At 35.5% G+C, this 25,205-nt stretch overlaps 2 protein-coding genes across 3 annotated transcripts; both read right to left on the bottom strand.

Annotated features, from left to right (window-relative positions):
* Positions 1 to 608: 608 nt before the first annotated feature.
* Positions 609 to 9,344, bottom strand: LOC123562925 (beta-1,3-galactosyl-O-glycosyl-glycoprotein beta-1,6-N-acetylglucosaminyltransferase 7-like). Of its 2 annotated transcripts, none has more exons than XR_006688682.2 (3): positions 7,200 to 9,340; positions 3,675 to 3,895; positions 609 to 972 (listed from the first exon to the last, which is right to left on the bottom strand). XR_006688682.2 is itself a non-coding variant. In XM_053525595.1 (3 exons), the coding sequence occupies exons 1-3, from the start codon at positions 7,754 to 7,756 to the stop codon at positions 677 to 679; spliced, it is 549 nt and encodes a 182-aa protein (XP_053381570.1). In that variant the 5' UTR covers positions 7,757 to 9,344; the 3' UTR covers positions 609 to 676. The 2 variants fall into 2 exon arrangements, 1 of the variants encoding a protein (XP_053381570.1); XM_053525595.1 differs by having other exon boundaries at positions 7,725 to 9,344.
* Positions 9,345 to 11,705: 2,361 nt separating this feature from the next.
* On the bottom strand, positions 11,706 to 23,020 carry LOC123562913 (beta-1,3-galactosyl-O-glycosyl-glycoprotein beta-1,6-N-acetylglucosaminyltransferase 3-like). Its single transcript, XM_045355503.2, has 4 exons — positions 21,959 to 23,020; positions 18,886 to 19,355; positions 15,735 to 15,955; positions 11,706 to 14,516 (listed from the first exon to the last, which is right to left on the bottom strand). Exons 1-4 carry the CDS (start codon positions 22,424 to 22,426, stop codon positions 14,221 to 14,223), a joined length of 1,455 nt encoding a protein of 484 aa, XP_045211438.2. The 5' UTR covers positions 22,427 to 23,020; the 3' UTR covers positions 11,706 to 14,220.
* Positions 23,021 to 25,205: the final 2,185 nt, after the last annotated feature.

Here is a 25,205-nt window from a genome sequence, read left to right as displayed (position 1 = left end):
AATTACATACACTGCACAACCGTCAATCTGTATTTTTTGCATTTTGTATTTTTAAATATTATTTGAGCGTATAGTAGTCGCAACTTGACCGCAATAGTTGACCTTAGGCTGATTATTCATATCGAATATTTCATTATAGTAATCAAGGGTGCTTAGGGTAGCCATGTATATTTATATTGAATAAGTTTGTATACATTGCAGTATCAAAGTAAATATACTTACATTTGATCAATTAAAACTTTCAAATACACTAATTTTTATTTACATAAATTTATATTTCCTTTTTCTCGTGCAGCTCGTTTTACGTACACTCCTTTTCAATAACAGGTTGTACCTCATTATGTATTATAATACAAAGGTCAACCATCGGGGTCAAGTTGCGTCCACTATACTCCTCGTTTAAATGGGTCAACAGTGTTGTTGTACTTATAAAATACATTGGTCCGGTTTATTGGTTGGCAAAGGGCTACGGATATGCGAAGTGCAATGTATTTTGTCATTATTTTTGGGCATGGATCCTCTTCAGTTTAGAACCGTACATGTTTACAAACACGTTTGTTTATTTTATGATAAGTACTTCTGAAAAGACGACTTGAACAAATAGCATGTACAGAATAAAAAGAAAACAATTTCTTTTAATGGCCAACAAAAACAGATTGTAATTTTGAATAATATGTTACCATTTGTAAGGTATATTGCTATAAAATGATACATTAAAATCCATATACCCTTTATATTCTAAAATAGTTCTTTTTAATAATATATTTCGTAAACAGAATGGCACTTCGGGAAATTCACTGAAGTGAAATTTATTGGCGAAAAGTTCATGTCTCGTCAGTAAATTTTCAACGTCACGTGGCCCAAATATACATATGCCCCGCACGATTTTCCCGTGGCACTGCGTGTTTTCCGTTCCCCACATTTTGTATCTTGAAAAAGAACTCTTGTGATGATCGTACAAATTTGTATATCCTGAAAAGATACATAATTGTTATTATTTCAAAAATTAATAAAAATTAATCAAATGGTAAAATATTTCACCAAATCAATTAGAATTATGTAAAACATTTTCTGCGTGTTTAAACAGGACAGAAAGCGATGCTTACAAGTCATTCTGTAGGGACTAACGGTTTGCCCTCGTCTATCCGCCCGTCAGCCGTTACTCTGTCAGTCAAAAAATGTGGATCATACTTTACTTGACACTTGATAAATCAATACTAGCAATTAAATGAGAGGGATATCCTACTGATTAAGGTGACGACCTCGCCACCTAAAGATCGCGGGTTCGAGGTTCCCTGGATTCACAGTCAGTTCTTAACATATACCATCAGTAATGGTTTTTCAAGGCAGCGGACTCAAGAATGAGCTAAAACAAATTAGTATAAACTAACTATACATGTCATGTCATTTACCTTGTTCCTCTTTATCTACGTGACAGTTATAAAAAATATCGCGTCGGGTATGGCGTCACATGTAAGCGTTATATTAAAATATTAACGTCGGCTACTTTTGTGCGTGGAAAAAGGAGATAAAATATATAATGATACCAGTCAGGATTTGAAAAAAAAGGTACGGGGCTACAGAAAAACAAGAACATCTTCTGCCTTTTAGGCGACAAAAAACGTTGGGTATTTGGTGGTGACCTATATTGCAACATAAACATGACATGTGTTTATACATTATCTGTAACTGATATGTATCATTTTGTAAGTATATGCAGGTCCAAACATTATTCATCAAGTGCAGCTGAGCAGAGGGAAACATTCATAACTCTCCAAGGTCTTTTATTAAAGAAACTGACAATGTATATTTGAGCCGCGCCATGGGAAAGGAAAAGTTCCGGAAAACCAATACAGTGCGTTTGAGAACTGTATGGATCCAGACAAGCCTGCACATCCGCGCAGTCTGGTCAGGATCCGTGCTGTTCGCTTTCAAACCCTATTTCTTTTAGAGAAACCGTTAGTGAACAGCATGGATCCTGACCAGACTGCGCGGATGTGCAGGCTGGTCTGGATCCATGCTGGTCGCAAACGCGCTATGTTGGTTTTCTCATGGCGCGGCTCATTTGATGAGACCCTCATTTTTTAACTCAGTACTTCTGTACAGCTAAAGTAAAGGAGTATTTCTGTATTAAATAGCCTTTTAAACTGACGGTTATTTGAAATAATTGTAGATTTTCTGCATAGGTGCCATGCCAAACAACTGTAAAATGGGACATACGTCCGCTCAGTTGCTTTTCGTTTGCATCAATGTTTTCAGGATGGACGAGCGCTCGGAGCGACCTTTTGGAGGCAGATTAACTATTTTTTTGAAATCAGATAGTGCTTTTTAGCTCACTTGAGCACGAAGTGCTCAAAGGTGAGCTTTTGTGATCGCCCTGTGTCCGTCGTCCGTCCGTCGTCAGTCGTCCGTCCGTCGTCGTCAACAATTTGACTGTTAACACTCTAGAGGTCATAATTTCGGCCCAATCTTAATGAAACTTGGTCAGAATGTTACTTTTAATTAAATCTTGGATAAGTTTGATATTGGGTCATCTGGAATCAAAAACTAGGTCACCAGGTCAAATCGAAGAAAAAGCTTGTTAACACTCTAGAGTTCACAATTTTGGCCCAATCTTAATGAAACTTGGTCAGAATGTTACCCTTAATAAAATCTTAGACGAGTTTGATATTGGATTATCTGGGGTTAAAAACTAGGTCACCAGGTCAAATCAAAGGAAAAGCTTGTTAACACTGTAGAGGCCACACTTATGACTTATCTTCATGAAACAATGTCAGAATGTTAATCTTGACGATCTCAAATTTCAGTTTGAATCTTGGTTATGTAGGGTCAGAAACTAATTAAAAACTAGGTAACTAGGTCACTAGGTCAAATCAAAGGAAAAGCTTGTTAACACTCTTAGAGGCCACATTTATAACTTTATGAAACTTGGTCAGAATGTTAACTTTTAATGATCTTTAGGTCAAGTTAGAATCTGGGTCTTGTGGGGTCAAAATCTAGGTCACCGGGTCAAATCAAAGGAAAAACTTGTTAACAGTCTAGAGGCCATATTTATGACTATATCTTCATGAAACTTAGTCAGAATGTTCATCTTGATAATCTTTAGGTCAAATTCAAATCTGGGTCAATTTGGGGTAAAAAACTAGGTCACTGTGTCAAATCAAAGGAAAAGGTAATAAACACTTTAGAGGCCACATTTATGACCATATCTTAATGAAACTTTGTCAGAATGTTAGTCTTGATGATCTTTAGGACAATAGGTCAGGTGAGCGATACAGGGTCTTCATGGCCCTCTTGTTTACCTAACAACATCTTAATTTCTGCGCAACATCAAATAGTCCCATTCATGACAATGTGGATGAAATATCAATGATAAAATATTAGTCCAGCCTCTGATTACAACACTGAATGCATACAGCTCAAGCAAGCTGACCATTTAGATTATATAAGATTTATCAATGATAAAATAGTTAAGTCAACGGTTATATCACTGACTGCAGTTTATATTATGTAAGTTCCTGATTCACATAGTTTCAGTTGCAGTGAGGCATTAACATATGCATAATAAAGAGTTAGAAACGCACGACTTTCAATGCTTTATACAGGGAGATAATCAAATGATTAAAATACTTTCAACTGTATGGCGCTCCAACGCGTCCACGGACTAAAATTACCTTCATAAGATCCTGGTGCCTTAAGCTTCCTGTTGCAGTTCAGTGTTGGAAAAACCATCTCGTCGGGTACCAGTATTTTTCTTGACCACATTAAAACACGATGTGCTATCTCGTCGGTCAGTAAATATTCGACGAATTTCCTAGTAAGTATGACATGGGTTGAGCTCTTGTAAACATCCAAACCGTGCGGAGGCGGACCCGACTCACGTAAACGGTGACGTCTGTAATCAAGATAGGTATAGATGAATTACCGGGAAGATAGACAACTATTGATTATTTGCAGAAAATAAAAGTCAACATCGGACTAGAAACAGAAAATATATACCCATTTGAATGCCATTTATGTAATGAAATGGCAGCCATTTTGGACACAGTGACATAATCATTCTTTCCCTGGGCATTACCATATATAGTAAATCAAAGAATAACAACTAACAGAAGGCCATATTATAATATGAACCTTTATTTGTGTGTAAAATATGTATCTTTGACGTAAGTTCCTTATTTAGTTATATCTAACATAATTTGCCATAAAATACCTTATTTGGTAATGCCTATATAAGGAAAGAACGGTGAGGTCACTGTGCATATAAATTGCAATATCTTTTTTTGTTTGTGGTCCGAGTTTTCGCCAGTTTATATTTTTCTTTAGACTCTTTCCAAATACATAAACTGTCCAATGTAAAATATTCCTCTTAAAGAGGTACTGAATCCTTAACGACAGTGTGCATTTTCCGTCAAATTATGTTTTTATTGCGAATTCGGCAATTTCCAGATTCTCTGAAAAAAAAATCCGTTGTGGTCAAAGGATACCGAAATCGTATACGAGAATTAATAACTATACGGAATGTACGGAAATTGCCTTTCACAATTACCTGTTTATGCATGTTGGCCTGGCATCAGTTTTGCAAAGCTGACGTTTAATCCGTTCACAGATGTCTTTTAGCCTGTTTATGACTAATATAGGCTGAATGCTAGACCCTGAACCTCCGTGGCAGAAATGTTAAGGTCAAAGTTTGAATCACTTCCCCTCACAGATGTGGGCTCGAGTGTCACTCGGGGAGTCGAATACCTCATGTGAGGAAGCCATCAAGCTGGCTTATGAAAGGTCTAAAGTTCTACCCAGGTGCCCGCCTGTGATGAAATAATGCACGGAGGGGTACATGGGGCTTTCTTCCATAATTCAAGCTGTAAAGTCGCCATATGAGCTATAACTGTGAGGGTTTCGACCCAACAAAAGAAAATGGATGCCGGACCAGTTTCTTGATTAGATATTGGTTTGTATATACTGGTCCTTCGTATAAAGCAGGTGAATTTGAAAACTTTAGGTTAAAAAAGGCAACTTTTTACTAATTCTTATACAACTTACTTAAACCTTTTATTGCATCTCATGTTGTTATGACCGCGAAGTGCTCCAAGTATTTTGGCAATTTCGTAATTAGTTCTTAGTGGAAATTCTTGTCCAGTCAAATTAATGAAATATTTCCAACTCTTTGTCTTGTTTAAAAGGTCTTTCATGCATGACATTTCAGCTTCAAGTATTGAATACTGGCCCCAATAGACGCTGATTAATTTTGTGGCTATCATCACGTTGTCGAAACAGTTTGCAAGGTTCATCACACGGTTTCTGAAAGGTTCCGGCGATTTGGCGTCAATATGTATACAGTATATGTTGTGACGTTTGTAAATTATACGTAATAAGAGCTCTATCATTTCGTAATCTGTATACACTAATATGCTGAAAGCTACTGGCATGTCTAGTTCTTCCTTGAAGACGTAACCATTTATTTTGTCTATCTCTCTGCGCAGCGCCTTACAATTTACGCGCCCCGGATCCGCCTAAAGCAATAATAAAAAGAAGTGTAAATAGCTACGTATACATTTTCAAACAATGAAAAATCGATTCTTAGCGTAATTTTAAGATTTTGTGAGTGTCAGTGCCCCTTGAATGATCATTCCTGGACTTTAGGTGTTTTCAAATATAATATAATTTACTGTTAAGCATAATGTGTATCATTTGCCCTGATCTATTCGCACATTCAACTGTTAGTAACATATACATTTTTTGGTACCTTTACGCCATATAAAAGAAACAAACCAAAAAATTAATTTTTTTTTAACTGTTACTAAACTGGCGCTTTATTATATTTGTAAATTCTCAATCGCAAATGGATAATAATTGAGTCGCTTCGTCAAATTGAAATTTGAAGCGTAAATCTAATTATTGTAATAGCAAACAATACCAAAATTTCTCATACATTCTGCCGACTACTAATAGAACAGTCCGCTGAATATCTATCGATAATAATTCATCCTTGTAAAATCTGTTCAGATAATAAGGCATTTACTACACGTTTCTCTGTGAATGATCGCGAGTTTCTCGGTGAAATATCGATTTCTCGGTGAATGATCGTGTGTTTCTCGGTGAATGATCGAGTTTATCGATGAATGATCGCGACTTTCTCGGTGAATGATCGAGTTTCTCTGTGAATGATCGCGACTTTCTCGGCGAATGATCGCGAGTTTTCGATGAAAGATCGAGTTTCTCTGTGAATGATCGCGAGTTTTTCGATGAATGATCGTTAGTCGGATTTCTCGGTGAATGATCACGAGTTTCTGGATGAATGATCACGAGTTTCTCGGTGAATGATCGAGATAGAGCAGCGAATATATCTGACAATTTCACCGTGAAAAAAATACTAGATATTGTTTCGCCGGTACGAAACTGTATTTGTTTAGAATGAATAAAATACTTTTAAACATTGTAACAAAATGAAGTAAAAGGAAAATATTCGTTTTTTCATTTTACATGAAAGACCACTCGTACTTTTTCATTCGTGTAAATACAGCATCTGTTTTTCTGTGAGTGAAATGTTTCTATATCTTCTTTCTTATACTATTGAATTTTGTTATAAATTTTACACACTCTCTTATGAGTGCCAACTCTAGTGCTTCTACATACCATCTTTTTGAATGTTGTTACGACACATACATTTAGGACAAAAAAAACCAAAACAAAAACAACACAACACAGCAATAATGTGTCATCTGTCCTCTATTACCAAGCGTAGATATATCTATTGTTACATTTTCCTATATAAAGTGTAGTGTTTTAATTCAATGCGAAAATTTTGTGTCATACTGTTATCTTAGTCGCTTTTTAACTGAAAAGAGTAACATTAAATAATGTAAGAGTGGCTTCATACTAAAGCATTGTTTTATTGTCATGTAACTACAAAACGTGTATATGCATGCATATATGACATGAAACCTAGAACAGAATCTGTTGTGTCTCAGAATTGGCTACAAGCTAAAAATTTTGTACACTGGTTTAGTTTTAACATTCATATCAAATGTAGATGAATATCCTATATTTTTAAAATTACTCTTGGCGACTTCTTTCTTGAGTTATGGTCAGTACTCTTGCTATTGTACGCGATTGTAAGGAAATACTCCTTTCACCGGGAACCGAAACCGTGAACTTCATTTTAAAAGCCAGACCCTCTACATACGTGATATACTTACTGTTAAAGTAATGTTGTATTTTGTACGGTTCTCTAGTTTATCGCAGATGTCTTCATTTACGAGAGCCCTCTCTTTCTCAGAAAACAGCAATGCGGATGGTTTAACAGGAACTATACTATCTCTTTTCCACACGTATAAAGTTTTTTTTCTTTGATCTGGTATGTAATTAAATTTCCCCAATGACTCATTAATTCGCAGATTAGAATGTCTAACGAAATCACTTATATTCGCCCCTGCACTACTTTTTGCACTACTTTTAACTGTATTCCACTTAAATGCTATTTGACTTAAAACACTGGAATCTGAATAATACAGAGTATATATCAAAAATATTCCAAGTCCTGTAATCTGGAAAAACAGAAATAGCAGGAAACTAATAGACCGACTTTTGATTCCACTGCAAATGTTATTTCCACAGCAAAGCTCACAAAAGCCTCAAAAGGTCCACCTGTTGTCATCACACACATTTGCGATTTCAGACATATTGCAAATCAAAGATCATACTTCAATGTATTCTATACTTACACAATTTCCACTTGTATTAGCTTTGTTTCCATGGTATTTCATATCCTCTGAGTTCCAATTGTGAATGTGTTAAGTTATAAGCGATCGATGCTAGGTTGACACTTACTCTAAATGACTAGAATATAACGTTACACTGTATGAGTTTTGATGCAGTTATAGTATGAATCTTGATAAATTATTCTCTTTGCACACTTAACATGCAATGCACGTCATCATCTATATATCATTGATTAAAAAAATACATCCGTCTGATTTGTCCTATAATTGTCCATATCCATCACTGAAAATTACACACATTACGATCACACACTTGAATTAAATTCTTGATATATGAAATTAAATTTGGGCATTTAATTAACCAATTTGATCATGGGATCATTATAAACAAACGTTAGTTTAAGAATATTTTATTGTAAATATTACACAAGATACAATCATACACGTACATACACACATTATCGCATAAACAACAGGATATTGACGGAAGTATTGGAATACTTATCGAGTGAGCCTCCGGAATGATAATACTTATTGATGGTTGTTATAGTAATGTGTAACACATGCTGAGTTATTGCTGAAAAGGGGAAAAAACAACAACAACAAAAATGGAAAGAAAAGATGAAATAAAAGTACTAGTATACAGAATTATTAGTATTTAGAATATTTTAGCAATATCAGGTACCCATAAAGTAACGGTATAAAATGCTGTATAAGAAACTATATTCACCAGAATAAAAAGGAAGGGAGAGGAAATGTAGAGAAAACGCATATGTTCAGAACAAATTCAATCATTTGTATTATCCATTTATATATATTCTTAGCCCAACGTAATTAATAAAACTGTCCTTTTTTTGCGTCCAAATTGTTACAAAAACTAAACTTAGATGTTTTGAGATACTCGGCTCATATCATGTTATAACTTAACACAGCGGAATGATAAGAAGGATATGTTAGAAGATGGTCAAAGTGATATTTGTATGAAGTTATTTCAAAACTGGGCTAACGGTTAAAGACATGAAGAACTATAATATTTTCTTTTAAAACTCTAAAGACCTCGTATTACTGCAAATCAATATGGTTTGAAGAAATTTGTGAAAGGACACGCAAGCAATGTTGCTTTGAAATTATTTTGAAATCGATAGATTTCCTAAAAGAAGATTTTCACAATTTTCCTTTTGGTTGCCATTATAACCAAACATCTTTGTAAATGACCTAGAATGAAGAAATCCATATGGGTATGAAGAACAGTGGACGGTGAATTGAAGTCGGTCGAAGGACGGAGACACAACAATCCTTAAACTTCGTACCAGAGGAGCTTACTAAAATAAGCATACGACAGACGAGACAAAATCAGAAACACTCCCAGTGTATATGTTTACACTTGTCCTGTAACAATATGAAAGCAATGGAATAAAGACATTTTGAACTGGCTTTAGACGATGCTTTTAGGCGTTTATATTGTAACGGAAACAGTTTGTACATGTGATATGGTAGTGATTCGCCGGATGTGCCGCCGTGGTCCGCTCGAATGTAGTCAATATCTGTATTATTATAGTGTCATATTCTCGTCTGGTAAAGACCATGTTGATGCGACATGTGATTTGCTAAAACATAAAATGTATCCAGAAAATTTTGAATTTGTACGTTATGCCAATTTTGGAAAAGTGCCGCAGGCATTTTGACGATGCCGCAGCCCCTTCGAGGTGCCGCAGGCACTTCAAAACGTTTCATAAATTTGGCCCATAACTACGTCTCAAATAAATCGCATTCGTACGATTATAATTTATATTTACAAATATAAAAAGTTTAGCAATCGGTTTATCATCGCGGGTAATCTTAAACTATAGTACGCGATTGTTCCGGTCAGTTGAAGCAAACTGTATTTCCAAAACATTATGCTTTTTGAAAATTGCCTTCTCTGCCCGTCCTATGCTGCTCGATATGTTTGGGGTTTTTTTTTCAAAGTTTTGTTTGCAGGGAATAAAATAGGTTTTTACGTACATGTAAAAACTATTAAAATTCTCCCGTTTGGTCGTTTATGAGCTATACTTATCAAGTTCTCCATTTCTCTGAAAACATTTTTAGAATATTTTTTTTTGTAGATATACTTAATATTTCCAGGAAACGTTAGGCTATTAAAATAACTACAGAAAATTTCAAACATCGATATAGTTTCTGATTTTATACCGTAATAACTGTCTAGCTAGTAAATGTCAGCTGTCCACAATGGGCTCTTACACAAATGGTATCGAGATTATAATGTGAATCATCGCAATAATATTAACAGGAAACTTTTGACTATTGAGACTCTTATTAGAAAACTTCGCTTTATCACGATAATTTCTTGAAGTATCGTGACAGCTACCTACCTATCTCGTGGCAGAGGTTATAATGCAGTAATTTGATCAAAAATGTGCTTCCGTGGTGTAGGTGTAGTCGAAAGAAGTCCCTAATAAATAGATCTTAAGTTTTCTATTTTTCGAGCATTTTCGCATAAATCGGGAGCCAAATGGGCATCATTCCACTCGTGAAATGAATTTTACATAAAATAGGATATTTTTCATGCTAATATTCGCTTGTTTTCGAGTTGTTTTACGTGAAAACGAAAGTAGGGTTTTTATTCTGCGGATCGCTTTCTGAAATGCGGCAATATGAGGGTACCTGACTTCAGTTGACTTGCATTCCACTGCATACTATTCAACACCCCTTTTTCTTTTCGTTTTCTTGAAGGAAATGTTGTTTATCTGTTCTTCCATTTGTCTGTTTGTCTAGTTTCGGGCAAATTTATGTCCCGATACTTTTTGAAAGTGCCTGCGGCACCTCGAAGATGCTGCGGCATCGTCAAAATGCCTGCGGCACTTTTCCAAAAGTGGCATAACGTTCAAATTCGGAATTTTCTGGACACATTTTATGTTTTAGCAGATCACATGTCATTTATAAATATAATTTACGACGGCAGAGACGACATCGTTTGGGTCAGCAAAAAGAAATCGAGTCTAAACAGTCACTGATGTGAAAAAATCAGGTTTCATTCTCAACTTATTTGTCCTTACGTTTCTAGGAAATTATTCATTTGCCACAAATTTTAGCATGGATATGTAGATAAGATACATCTACACCCCGCTACATTCCCCGATTTTTGAACAAAATACTCCAAAAATCAAAATGACAAAAATCACTCACCGATCTCGCTCGTTTTGTAAACATTGACGAAGTACCTGCGGTACAGGAAGCGAAGTGCCTTCAATCCTCGTCGGCACAGTCAGTACCGCAGGCACTGTATAGTACCCGTGTAATACGACCAGTGTTTTAGGACAGAAATATTCTGATGTTTCTTCTAACTAAATATGATTTATAAATATTTACATTTCTGGAGTGTTGGAGTGTGTGTATGAGGGATGGGGGTGAGAGAGAAGGGGGGGGGGGGGTATGTGTGGGAAGGCGGAAATATAGGTTAATTAGGGGAATGAGAAAAAACAAAACAATTTTAAGAGACTAAAAGTAAAATAATATCAAAATTCCCGCTTTAACTAAAAAAATTGTACAGAGGTCCACATAGGATCTTTCTCCGCCATTGAAGCTTAATAGTTACCTTATGACTTATGACCTCCAAACAAAGAAATAGAATCCATGGCTGATTAATAGAAAATCTTCGCACGGTTTTCTACAGCTGGTACAAAACACAGTTACAGTCTTCGTGTCGCGTAGTTAAACATCCTGTTGTGTAACAGGCCCGGATCGCGGCCCGAGCCGATCCCCCACCCCCAACCCCACCCTTTTCTGGCTTAGTAGCGACTTATACTCATCTAGGTTGCACCGACTATTTTGGAAATAATATTTTCTCAAAATGTAGACCCAAAACGCCCCAGAGGCGAACATTTTACACTTATTTTTAAAATTCCCCAGGGGGAAGAATCCAAGACCAAAAATGCATCAGAGGCAACCATTTTATACCTGTTTTTCAAACTTTCCCTCCCATAACCCCTCCCATGCACCGACATTTTGAACAAAAAATGCAATAAAAGTCCAGTATTCCATACCTGTATTGTGAAGGGGAAAAGACCCTAACCACCTAAAATAAGGGGAGTGCCCCTCTAGTACGTACCTCAAAAAATAGACAAAAAGCACCACAGGCCAGCATTTCATACCTGTAAATAAAAAACTTTCCCACAAATACGGATAGAGGAACCCTGTACCTACCGCACGTCGCCGGTGACGCTTTTGTTTTTAACTGGTGCCCCCTTCCCCTCCTCCATCAACAATTTCTGGCCCCCGGGCTGTTGTGTAACGAAATTCAGGTCGACTCAAGACATGCGATACAACGCGCGACAATACGGAGCGTGAGCTTAATATCTCATGAGCTAAACAGGACGCCATAGAATTACATATTCAGACCTGAAATAAATTTAGTACTGTGTCGCGTACTAAGTTAGTGCTCAAACCTTTATATATAGCAGATATAACGTATGTATGGTGCGGGACCACTGAAAAGCAAACGTGCAGATTAGAGTGAAAGGTCATTTCAGCCCTTCCAAAATCAACACATTGCATACTGATGCATGCAAGCATGCATTACCCAATCTTATCTCTAACTTGTAAAGACTGTTTAACTTACCTTATTTTGCTGTGCGACATTTAGCGTTGGAGTTGCGACATATAACGGTGGGCAAATTTTTGTGACATTTAACGTTAAAGGTGCGACATTTAGCGGCAGACGATTTTGCGACATTTAACGGTGGTTGCGACATTTAACGTCAACCTTGCGACATATAACGGTGGTTGCGACATTTAGCGTCGTTGCGACATTTAACGTTGCCACAATGTCTTGTATTTTGTCATTCTGGTTTAGCATGGATCCCCTTCAATTTGGAACCGTCTATGTTTACAAACACGTTTGTTTATCTTATGATGAGTATTATTATTATTATTATTATTATTATACCAGATTTATTGAGCGCCCTTTTCATATGGAATATACGTTCAAAGGCGCTTTACAATTAAACATGTGACATATCGCAGATATGTAGGAAAATAACAAAAAAATGACATATGCAATCACAAAACTGAAACTGAACAATTTGATTAAACGCCTTTTTCATGAATGATATATTCAGTGGCGTTGTACATAATAATAAAAATAATAGTTATTACAACAATATCATAAACGAACGATGTAACAAACAGCCATGACCGCACCCCTCCCCTTGAGGTCGATTTACCCCTATTGCCAATACCAGTGCTTTAAGCATCTGGTACGCCCAGACGGGCTTCATATAGAGGTTCAACCCCCCGGTTAATGGTGCCTTCATATACTGTATTAGATACAAATACCACACACTTCAAGTGAAACTCAAGTCTTGCAAAAAACACACACATAGAACGTCATAACACTTAAAATGTGACATGATGAAATAAAAGATGAATTGTCGATTTAGTTAATTGCATGATGAATTGTACAGTTAAGAGATCTTAGTCATCGACGAATGACTTGCCGTAGTTCTGTATCACAAAAATAACGATGGAATATTTATTATGGGTAGAACAGTCACAGTTGGTATCTATGTGTTGTAGAAAATTTTGAAAAGGTGTGTTTTGAGAGCTCTTTTGAATGAATTAAGTGATGAATCTTTTCTGAGATTGTCAGGAAGAGAGTTCCATAGTTTTGCGGCGGCAACTCTGAAACTTCTGTCCCCGTAGGCAACCAGTCGACTTTTTTGTGGCACAAGGGTCGTTGCTGCACTTGCTGACCTCAGATTTCTAGTTGGCACGTACACCTCTAGTAAGTCTCTCATATACACCGGCGACTGTCCATGCAGGGCCTTGAATGTTTGAATGAGAATTTTGTATTTGATTCTGTCTTGTATTTGAAGCCAATGAAGATCTTTAAGGATTGGTGTTATATGTTCAAAACGGGTTGTTTTCGTAATAAGACGTGCAGCTGTGTTTTGGACATTTTGCAGTTTGCTCGTTGTTACTTTTGGCACGCCGACAAAAGAGCATTGCAGTAATCTAATCGTGAGGTTACAAGCGAGTTATAAGGGTTTTGGAGGCTTCAGTTGTCAAATGTGGTCGAATATGACCAATGTGTCGTATTTGGCCGTAGCATATTCGAGTCACAGAATTAACATGATGGTCCATGTGCATGTTCGAATCAAACGTAGCACCAAGGTTTCGAACAGTTTTTGATGGTCTTATGCTCGTTTCGCCAACTTTCAGTTCTAGATTTTCAACATGATTGGAGTGTTTTTGACTCGAAAAAAGAATTACTTCAGTTTTGTCTGCATTTAATTTTAACATGTTTGAATTCATCCATGAGATGATTTCTTTCAGGCATTGTTCAACTCGTTTGATTGTGGCTGCTTTTGATGCTTGGTCAACTGGTTTAAACGATAGATATAGTTCTGAAAAGACGACTTAAACAAATAGCATGTACAGAATAAAAAGAATACAAGTTCTTTTAATTGCAAAAAAACAGATTGTAATTTTGAATAATATGTTACCATTTGTAAGGTATATTGCTATAAAATGATACATTAAAATCCATATACCCTTTATATTCTAAAATAGTTCTTTTTAATAATATATTTCGTAAACAGAATGGCACTTCGGGAAATTCACTGAAGTGAAATTTATTGGCGAAAAGTTCATGTCTCGTCAGTAAATTTTCAACGTCACGTGGCCCAAATATACATATGTCCCGCACGATTTTCCCGTGGCACTGCGTGTCTCCCTTTCTCCATATTTTATATCTTGAAACAAAGCTCTTGTTATGATCGTACAAACTTGGATGTTCTGAAAAAAAAATACATTATTGTTATTATTCCAAAAATCACTATTGTGATAAAAATTCGCGAAATTAATTAAAATTATGTAAAAAAATTCTCTGTGTTAAGATTGGACAGAAAGCGTTGCTTACACGTCATATACTAGGCATAGGAATAGAGATCATAATTGCACCTTTCCTATCCTACCAGTGTTCTGTATTAAAAAAGTGGATCATTGATACATTTTGATACAAGCAAACTGTATTATCTGCACTATTTTTAACTACTGTACTCGTTTTATTATTGCTGTTAAAAGTTATTTTTATTACATATGTAAGTTGAACAGAATCATAGGAACCTGTCTTAAGGGGTAAATCAAACACAAATGAATAAATCCTTAATGATTTTGTTGTACAAAAAAGTATGATATTGTGTCTTAAACAGTTTTCATTTTCCTCTCAATTGTGTAATTGCAAGGGAAGTAAACTAATAGATCTCTACTTATAAGTACTAGCCCAAGGCAAGAGTTGTCATTCTTTGTGGATCACAACTTTAAATTAAAAATTAAAACTTCTGTTATTGATATTAACAAAACTATCATAAACTTCACATTTGTGAAATCATTTTTGGTTGTTTCAAGGACTTGGAAATTAATTTCTAGACTTTATTTAATGTAATTCTATCATAGAAAATTTTAGGGCCTATCTCTACATATACAGGATTTTTACCTGTAGGGACTAACGGTCTGTCCTCGTCTATACATCCGTCAGCAGTTACTCCGTCAGTCAAAAAAATGCTTGATACTTGATAAATTAATACAAGCAATTAAAAGAGAGGGATATTCTAGTGGTTAAGGTGACGACCTCTCTATCGTAAGTTCCTGATTCACGTGAGGTCTCAAATAGTTTCAGTGTCACTGTGGTATTAATTTATGCATAATTAAGAGTTACAAAAGCACGACTTTCAATGCTTTATACAGGGAAATAATCAATGGATTAAAAATACTTTCTGCTACGATAATGCAATATTCAACCCTCTATACTAAGTACAGAATAAGGGGAATGGCTTGAAGTTGATAACAAAAGATGTCTTAGCTGCATTTTAAGTGAAACGTAAATACGTTGTAAGTCTAAGATGATTGATGTTATTCACAGTGCAAAAAAAAAAAATGAAAATAAAGAAAAAAAAAGTAGAAAAAAGGCGCTTCAACGCGTTGGAGTCTTTTCAGATATCGGGCTAAAATTACCTTCATAAGATCCCGGCGCCTTAAGCTTTCTGTTGCAGTTCAATATTGGGAAAACCATCTCGTCGGGTATCAGGATTTTTTTTGACCACATTAAAACACGATGTGCTATCTCGTCGGTCAGCAAATATTCGACGAATTTCCTAGTAAGAATGACATGGGTTGAGCTCTTGTAAACCTCTAAACCGTGCGGAGGTGGACCCGACCTACGTAAACGGTAATGTCTGTAATTGAAATAGGTATAGGTTATAACACACTAAATAGTTGTTGTTCTTTATTCTATATAAAATGGACCTTTTTTCCAATGGCCGAAGCACACATCAGGACCCATTTTAAATGTCTGTAACTTACATTTTCTTGAAGAATATTGTCAGTGCTAAATAAAAATCAAAAGAAAAGAGGGGTCATGTTTGAGGGAAGAAAAAAAAATTCAGTCAAACACACAAACTGCAAAATCAGCTAAAAAATTAGACCCTAAATTATAGTGGTGGTTTATGATCTAAGTTTCTATGAAAACTTCTGTCATGATGTTATTTCATTATGAAAATGCTACCTACATGTCAAGCATAGATCTGTTATGTGATTTTAGCAAAACTATTTGGAAAGAAAATGAGGAAAAATAGCTTTACAGAGCAAAAAATCCCCAAAAAACTGAGAACAATTTGTATCCGACTACCATTTTTTTCGCACCATATTTCTATTTAGTGCCTGTATGCCTATAAGTAAACAAATAGTGCTAAAAAATAGTGGTCAATTACAGGAAAGGGAGACAACTATTAATTATTTGTTAAAAATTGGATTAGCCCGTTCGTAGTTGAACAGGAAATCTTTAATTAAAGTATAAAATCAATATGTATATCTTCCATTCTTGTCGAGCCCGCTTGCGGAAGCGAAAACATAGTTGTCCAAATGGCTGTTTGGTGTATGTGCGTTTGTGCGTTTGTGCGTCCGTGTAATGCGCAAACCCCAGGTTCCTATCTCAAAGGTCAAGGTCACACTTACAGGTCAAAGGTCTAATTCAAAAATGACTTTGTCCGGAGCATTTCTTCTTCATGCATGGAGGGATTTTGATGTATCTTGGCACAATTGTTTACCATCATGAGATGGAGTGTCTTGCGCAAGAACCAGGTCCCTAAGTCTAAGGTCAAGGTCACACTTAGAGGTCAAAGGATACAAGAATGACAACTTTGTCCGGAGCATTTCTTCTTCATGCATGGAGGGAATTTGATGTAACCTGGCTCAAATGTTCACCACCATGAGACGGAGTGTCATGCGCAAGAACCAGGTACTTTGGTCTACGGTCAAGGTCACACTTAGAGGTCAAAAGCCAGATACAAGAATGACTTTGTCTGGAGCATTTCTTTTTGATGCATAGAGGGATTTTGATGTAACTTGGCACAATTGTTCATCATCATGAGAGGAGTGTCATGCGCAAGATCCTAGAACTACTTCCCTTTGTTGTTACTATAAATAGCTTATATTCGTAATTTTTTTATTACTGGTCATAGGGAAAAATCAAGACTTTTCTGTAGCATAACATGCATGTTACATCCAATTTTCAGGTGTATTTTGACCTATCTCTACTGGTGAGGATATTTGTGTGGACTTAGATATTTTTTTTAAGATTTATGTCCCTTTGTTGTTACTTTAAATAACTTATATTGTAACTTTTTGCAATCTCTTTTTTATTTGGCATTAATGTTTGCCTCAATGAGACAAGGAGTGTAATGTGCAACTCCCAGTTCTTTTGACAGCTGGCGGTGTCGACATGTTGCCCATGGGCATCTCGTTGATATACTTCATTCTATTGCCAGTGATAATCTAGATTTAGCTTTCATCAATTGATTATATGTCAAGTAACGTCCATATGGAAAACTTGCAATGTTGTAAAAGAAAATATAGAAATACGGACAGTTTACTAACATCTTAGACTGAACGGGAAGAACGGAAACAGAAACTACGGTACCAGAAAAGTAACCCTTATCATGCTGGACACGATTGATTCTGCCTTAGTGATCAGTGTAGATCATGATCAGCCTGCTCCACCGTGCAGATTGATCAAGATCTGCACTGTTCGCTATTCAGTCAGTATATGTTTTTGGTAAGCAACGTTTTTAACAGTTAATGGTACTGTCCTAATTGAAAGATGGACAAGTTCAGTGTAGAAATTTAGCAGGGTAAGGGCTAATATGTTTCAAAAAAAATAATTTGTTTGTAGAAAACTCTGAAAGCTGTCCGTTTGAAAACATATTTTATTGGTAGTTTGCTAATAACAATATTACAATTAAAGCTTACTTAGAGAGCACATGTGTTAAGTAGCCACTTGCCTTAAGCAGTCAGTCAGCTACCTTCCCAAATTGACTTTTTGTTCTGATTTTCATATGTGTTAAGCAGCAGTCTGCATCAAGTACCCTGGCTGGTGGCTCAGTACAGGTTTGACTCCATTATGCTTCCGAAACCCGGGATTATTTTCTTTCATTTTTAACCTGCTTTCAAATGATCATATTAACACCCAGCATATTATTATCATTCTTTCCTACTTTTGAATTACTTTTGAATTGCCGATCAATGGATGCCAAAATCGCATACGAGAATACATGACTGTAGAGAATGTACGGAAATTGCCTTACACATCCCCATTTACCTGATTATGAATGTTGGCCTGACATCAGTTTTGCAAAGCTGATGTTTTATCAGTTTGCAGATGTCTTCCTGTTCATGTCTAATATCGGCTGAATGCCAGACTGGGGGCCTTTGCGGCCGAGTGGTTAAGGTCGCAGACTTCGAATCACTTGCCCTTCACCGATATGGGCTCGATCCTCACTCGGGGCGTTGAGTTCTTCATGTGAGGAAGCCATCCAGTTGACTTAAATTATGGAAGGTCGGTGGTTCAACGCAGGTGCCCGCCCATGATGGAATAATGCATGGAGGGTCACCTGGGGTCTTCCTCCACCATTAAATCAATCTAGAAAGTCGCCATATGACCTATACTTGTGTCGGTGCGACGTTCAACCAAACAAACAAAAATAAATGCCGGACCAGTATCATGATCATTTCTGGATATTGGTCCGAAATAACAAAGCTTAAATTTAATTAATATAAAACAAATGAACGAGAAAAAAGGCAAATATTTACTAATTCTTATACAACTTACTCAAAGTTTTTACTGCATCTCATGTTATTGTAACCTCGAAGTGCTCCAAGTATTTTGGCAATTTCGTAATTAGTTCTTAGTGGAAATTCTTGTCCAGTCAAATTAATAAAATATTTCCAACTCTTTGTCTTGTTGAAAAGGTCTTTCATGCATGACATTTCAGCTTCAAGTATGGAAAACTGGCCCCAATAGACGCTGACTAATTTTGTGGCTATCATCACGTTGTCGAAACAGTTTGCAAGCTTCATCACACGGTTTCTGAAAGGTTCCGGCGACTTGGCGTCAATATGTATACAGTATGTGTTGTGACGTTTGTAAACTGTACGTAATAAGAGCTCTATCATTTCGTAATCTGTATACACTAATATACTGTAAGCTACTGGCATGTCAAGTTCTTCATTGAAGACGTACCCATTTATTTCGTCCATTTCTCTTCGCATCGCCTTGCAATCTATGCGCTCCGGATCTGCCTGTAACAAAAATGACAAGTGATATATAAAAAGCTGCATCTTTAAACAATTAAAAAATAAAGATTCTTGGAATAGGCCTAAGATTTTAGGAGAGTCAGTGCCCTTTGAATGGTCATTTCTGGGCACCGGATATGTTCGAATAGTGTAAATAAATGCATACATATTATCCATCTAAATTTTATACTCTTAGACATAATGTTTGTTATTTGCCCTGATCAATTCGCATATTCATCTGCATATTTTGTTTCATTCGCAAATGAGTATCACTTATATGAGTCGCTTCGTCAAATTGAAATTCGAAGCGTAAAATCTAATTATTGTAGGCTAAAACAATACACCGGGTTATAGCAAACGACTACAATATCTCATACATTCTGTCAATTATTAATAGTCCGCTAAACATCTATTGATAATAGTTCATACATGTAAAACCTGTTCACATAGTTAAGTATTTACAATATATTTCTTGGCGAGTGATCGCGAGTTTCTCGGTAAATGATCGCGAGTTTCTCGTTGAATGATCGCGAGTTTCCCTTTGAATAGTCGCAAGTTTCTCGGTGAATGATCGCGAGTTTCTCGGTGAATGATCGCAAGTTTCTTGGTAATGATTTCTGAATGGTCTTAATTAAGTTTCAGAATGATTGGGTTTCACAGTGAATTATAATGACTATCTTGGTGAATGATCATTAGTTTCTCGGTGTATGATCGCGAGTTTCTCGTTGGTGAATGATCGCGAGTTTCTCGTTGGTGAATGATCGCGAGTTTCTCGATGAATGACCGCGAGTTTCTCGTTGAATGATCGCGAGTTTCTCGATAAATGATTGCAAGCTTTTCGGTGAATGATGGCGAGTTTCTTGTTAAATGATTTTGAATGGTTTCAAGTTTCCGGGTGAATGAGTTTCACAGTGAGTAATCGTGAGTTTCGTCGTGACTGGTCATGAGTTTCTCGGAGAATGATCGAATTTCTCGTTGAATGCTCGCGTATCGAGTTTCTCTTGGAATGACTGGGAGTTCCTAGGTGAATGATCGCGAGCTTCTCCTTGAACAATCGCGAGTTTCTCGATGAATGATCACGAGTTTCTCGATGAATGATCACGAGTTTCTCGGTTAATAATCGAGGTAGCACAGCGAATATATCTGCCAATTGTAGCGTGAAAAATACTGGATATTATTTTACCGGTACGAAACTGTATTTGAATAGAATATGAATAAAATACTTTGAAACATTGCAACAAAATGAAATAAGAATAAAATATTCATTCGTTCGTTTTACATGTAAGATCACTCGTACATTTTCATTCTTGTAAGTACAGAATCTGTTTTTGTCTGGGTATTATATATATGAGTAAATATTTCAAGATTTTGTATTTGTACACACTCTCTTATAAATGTCATTCAAGTGCTCCAACATACCACCTTTTTGTATGTTGTTACGACATATACATATGAAGGCAATGACATACGTAGGGTGCTTTTATAGGCATATTTAAGAATGGCATTACGCAAAACTGTCCTATCACACATTCAGAACAAAAACAGGCAATAATGTGTCATCTGTCCTATTATTAAAAGATAGCACCTTTTCATTTCGGGTGATAGATATGTATTCTATTGTTATATTTTTGTAAGTCAAGTCTAGTGTTTAAATTCAGTGATATTTAGTTGTTAACTCAAAAGAGTAACAATAAGTAATGTAAGAGTAGCTTCATACAAAAGCATTGTTTTATCGTCATGTAACTACAAAACACATGTATATGCATGCATATATATGACACTGAAATCTTGAACAGAATCTGATGTGTCACAGAATTGGCTACCGTTGCCTAAATGCATAAAGGGCAAAAATTTCCTAGGAACATAATTTCTTTTATTTTTGTGTACTGACTGAGAATCAAGTTTAAAACGGAAATATGTATAAAAAATCATAGGTACTCAGGGTTGATCTTGAATGATCTGTCCTTGAAAGTAGATTTGTTCAGTATTTTCCGACTTTCAACGACAGATAATTCTTGACAAAGACTGGGTCCCTATGGTTTGTTTAATTTCAAATTTCTGTTTTTCATTTGATTCTTTGTCAGCAAAAAAGTTTAAAGAAGAAATTCTCTCTGTAAAAAATTGTTTGCCCCATGTCAATATAGAGACTGTTGCAAATGTCCTTAACTATGGACATGACAAATTGATACCGCAAAGTACTGGTCTTTTCCAAGGACCGAAGTTTTTAAACTATGTATAATGACTGCAAATGAAGTCTCAAACAGAAATGAAAATTAGAATACACATTTCTCTTGCCTAGCTCTTGAATTATCTGCCCTTGAATATTGGATTTTAATTTGTATTTTCTGATTTTCAAGAGCAGATAATTCAAGATCAAGCCTGGGTACCTATGGTTTTTATATGCAATTGTGGCATTTACCTTTAACATTTATATCAAATGTAGATAAAGGTCCTACATTATTAAAATTACTCTTGGCGTCTTCTTTCTTGAGTTACGGTCAGTACTCTTGCTATTATAAACGATTGCAAGGAAATACTTCTTTCACCGGGTACCGAAACCGTGAACTTCATTTCAAAAGCCAGACACTCTACATACATGATAGACTTACTGTTAAAGTAATGTTGTATTTTGTCCTGCTCTCTAATTTAGTGCAGATGTCTTCATTCACGAGAGCCCTCTCTTTCCCATAAAACAGTAATGTGGAGGGTTTAACAGGAATCACACTATCTCTTTTCCACAAGTACAAAGTTTTTCTTTGTTCAGGTATATAATTAAATTTCCCCAATGACTCATTAATTCGCAGACTAGAATATCTAACGGAATCAGATATATTCGTCCCTGCACTACTTTCGACTGTATTCCAGTTCCATGCTATTTCACTTAAAACACCGGAATCTGTATAATACAGAGTATATATCAAAATTATTCCAAGTCCTGTAATCTGGATTAACAGGAATACGAAGAAATGAATAGACAGACTTTTGATTCCACTGCAAATGTTAATTCCACAGTAAAGCTCACAAAACCTCCTATAGGTCCACCTGTTTTCCTCGCATACATTGACGATTCCAGACATATTGCAAATCAAAGATCACACTTCATTGTATTCCATGCTTATACAAACTTGTATTAGCTTCTGTTTCCATGGTATTTCATATTCTCTGATTTCCAATTGTGAATGTGTTAAGTTATAAGCGATCGATGCTAGGTTGACACTTACTCTTAATAACTAGAATATAAAGTTACACTTATTTTGATGCAGTTACAATGTTAATCTTGATAGATATTTCTCTTTGCACACTTAATATGCAATGCACGCCATCGTCTATATATCATTGATGAAATACATACATTCGTCTGTTTGGTCCAATACTTGCACATGTCCACATCTACCACTGAAAATTATACACAATACGATCAAACACTTAAATTTTAAATTCTTGATATATGGAAAACAAAATTAGGTATTTGATTAACCAATTTGATCACGTGTCCCTCATAAACACACGTTTAGAACTAATCCAAGTACTTGTTATCTTTATGTTATCCATTTGTATATGCTTAGTCCAACGTAATTAATAAAATTGATTTTTGCTTAAAGGCGTCCAAATTGTTACACAAACTGAACTTAAATATTTTGAGATACCCGGCCCATATCAGGTTATAACTGTACAGTATTGTAACGAGCCGGGTATATTATAAACAATAGACATGTCAACTACGCTAACTTAAACAATAGCTATGCCATATGATCTGATACAGTTAGTTTGTAAGAGGATACTCTTGTGAAAATATAATTATATCATTAAATAATGATACAATTTAAATTGCAACTATAGTAAAAACACATTTGATGTTGTTCGAAGTTTGTAAAATTATACTTAAAGACAGTAATATAAATAAATAAAATATGGATACCGCGTGCTACTTCGGATCTTTCGAGTGTACTTATTTATTTTTGTGTCCTCATTGTACGTGTATTCATATACTCAATATGAAATTCAGAAAATTACATTTTCCATCCGTTACGACTATTAATAAACCATTAAAATAATGCCTATGTTACAGTATTGAACTATTTCTGCTATGATAATTTGAAAACGTCACCGAAGATACAATGAATTTTATTGAAGCATAAACATACCTTTTTGTATTCCAACTAATATCTTTTTTTTTTTACATAATTATGGCAGCCATAAATTAGTAAATACATTTAGAATAGACACGGACATACTACGCCAAAGGCATGCATTTATGATCATTATTTTTCATTGTTTTAAGATAATTATTTTTGACGTTCTTGAATGCTTTATTGATAAAATGATAAAGTTCTATGACAACACCGAACGTTTAGGTCAAGTTACTTCTATGTTAAACCACTAAAGAAATATAGCTTAAGTGTCAACGAAGAGTAATTAATAGGATGTCGTTGATTTCATAAGAGGTAATGAACGTTTTCAAGGTCTGAATATTATGTAGAGAAAAGGACAGCCTGCCAAAGTACATGATTTTCAAATGTCACCTTCGGGTATCCGTAGATTATGTCTAGGTAGTAATTGCATACCTTGACATGTTATTTGATCGCCGCGATAAACAAAATAACGTGTAAAAATAACGTAGCAATGAATTGTAATAACATCTGACTTGTTTACATACTCCAGGCTATTTTAAAAGTCGTTATTTACCTTAAGTGATGAAATACATATAAAATATATGAAATTTCAAGAGGTTACATTTTGTTACAGTAAAATCTGCTTTCCAAAAAGTTTATTTTTCAAGTCAAAGTGTTCATTTGCATAAACATGTACATTGTACACAATGGCATCGCAAATTATCTTGTTTCTGTAGTTAAATCAATGAACTGACCCTTAACTGCCATATTTACTAGCCACGTGACTTTATTTCATGCGCTAACTGTTCGCTGAAATATATCGACAGACTTTATGCTTCGAGATGTATCAAATATATAACTTCACTAGTATGGAACTGTTACTGAACTCCGAAGTCCATAAAATATAAGTAGCTTATAATATCTAAATTAAAAAATATATATTCATGAGCTGCTTTTAAGTTGTTATTCATTAAAAAGGCTGCGGTGGACAAGAACACTTCTGGTGGAATTTGAAGATGGACATTCATTTCTGCAGATCGGCAAGCTATACTATTGATCTTGATAAATTAAATAAAAAATAGTGTTCAAAAGTTCGAGTCATCAGTTGAAATATCTACGCTACCAGAAGGAACCATGTATTCAGTCGATCTTCTTTTGGGTTTTTCTGTACATGGCCGCACAAGCTCACTTGCATTTCCGTATAAGAATGCCTATCAAATTCATTTTCGTCTCCTCAACATGCGCCCCAATAATAACAGTTTAAGGTATCCGATCCATAAATAAGCAAGTTCTATATAACAGTGCTATTAGATATATCAAATATTGATGCCTGATAAGCAAATATAATTTTGGTATCATTTTAAAGTGTATCGTCTACTGAAAAGAAATATAAATTGCATGACAAAAGCAGTTGTAGAATTTTTATATTTTTACTTTTTAGTTTTCAATGATACTTCAACAGAAATCCAGTTATCAAAATGTAAGATTTATCATTTCGCAGTAAAAAAAGAAAAATGACTGTAGTAATTATGCATATTATCTAAGGTCATCTTATTTTTATGGGGATGTGGTTTACAAACTTCGTAAGATCTTGGGTCATGGTTATTTTCCAAACGTATTTGAAAAGATTATCAAAAGTTTTATTAAAAGAGGTTACGACCCAACTGTTTTGAGACATACCGCATGTTTAGTGTTCAACCCGTTTACAGTTGGACACTACGCTTCCCTCTTTGATTGCGTCTGA

The sequence above is a fragment of the Mercenaria mercenaria genome, chromosome 15 (genome assembly GCF_021730395.1).
Source record: "Mercenaria mercenaria strain notata chromosome 15, MADL_Memer_1, whole genome shotgun sequence".
In the NCBI taxonomy this organism is placed as follows: domain Eukaryota; kingdom Metazoa; phylum Mollusca; class Bivalvia; order Venerida; family Veneridae; genus Mercenaria; species Mercenaria mercenaria.
Note: the sequence above shows the minus strand (reverse complement) of the source record. Positions and strands in the feature narration are given on the sequence as shown.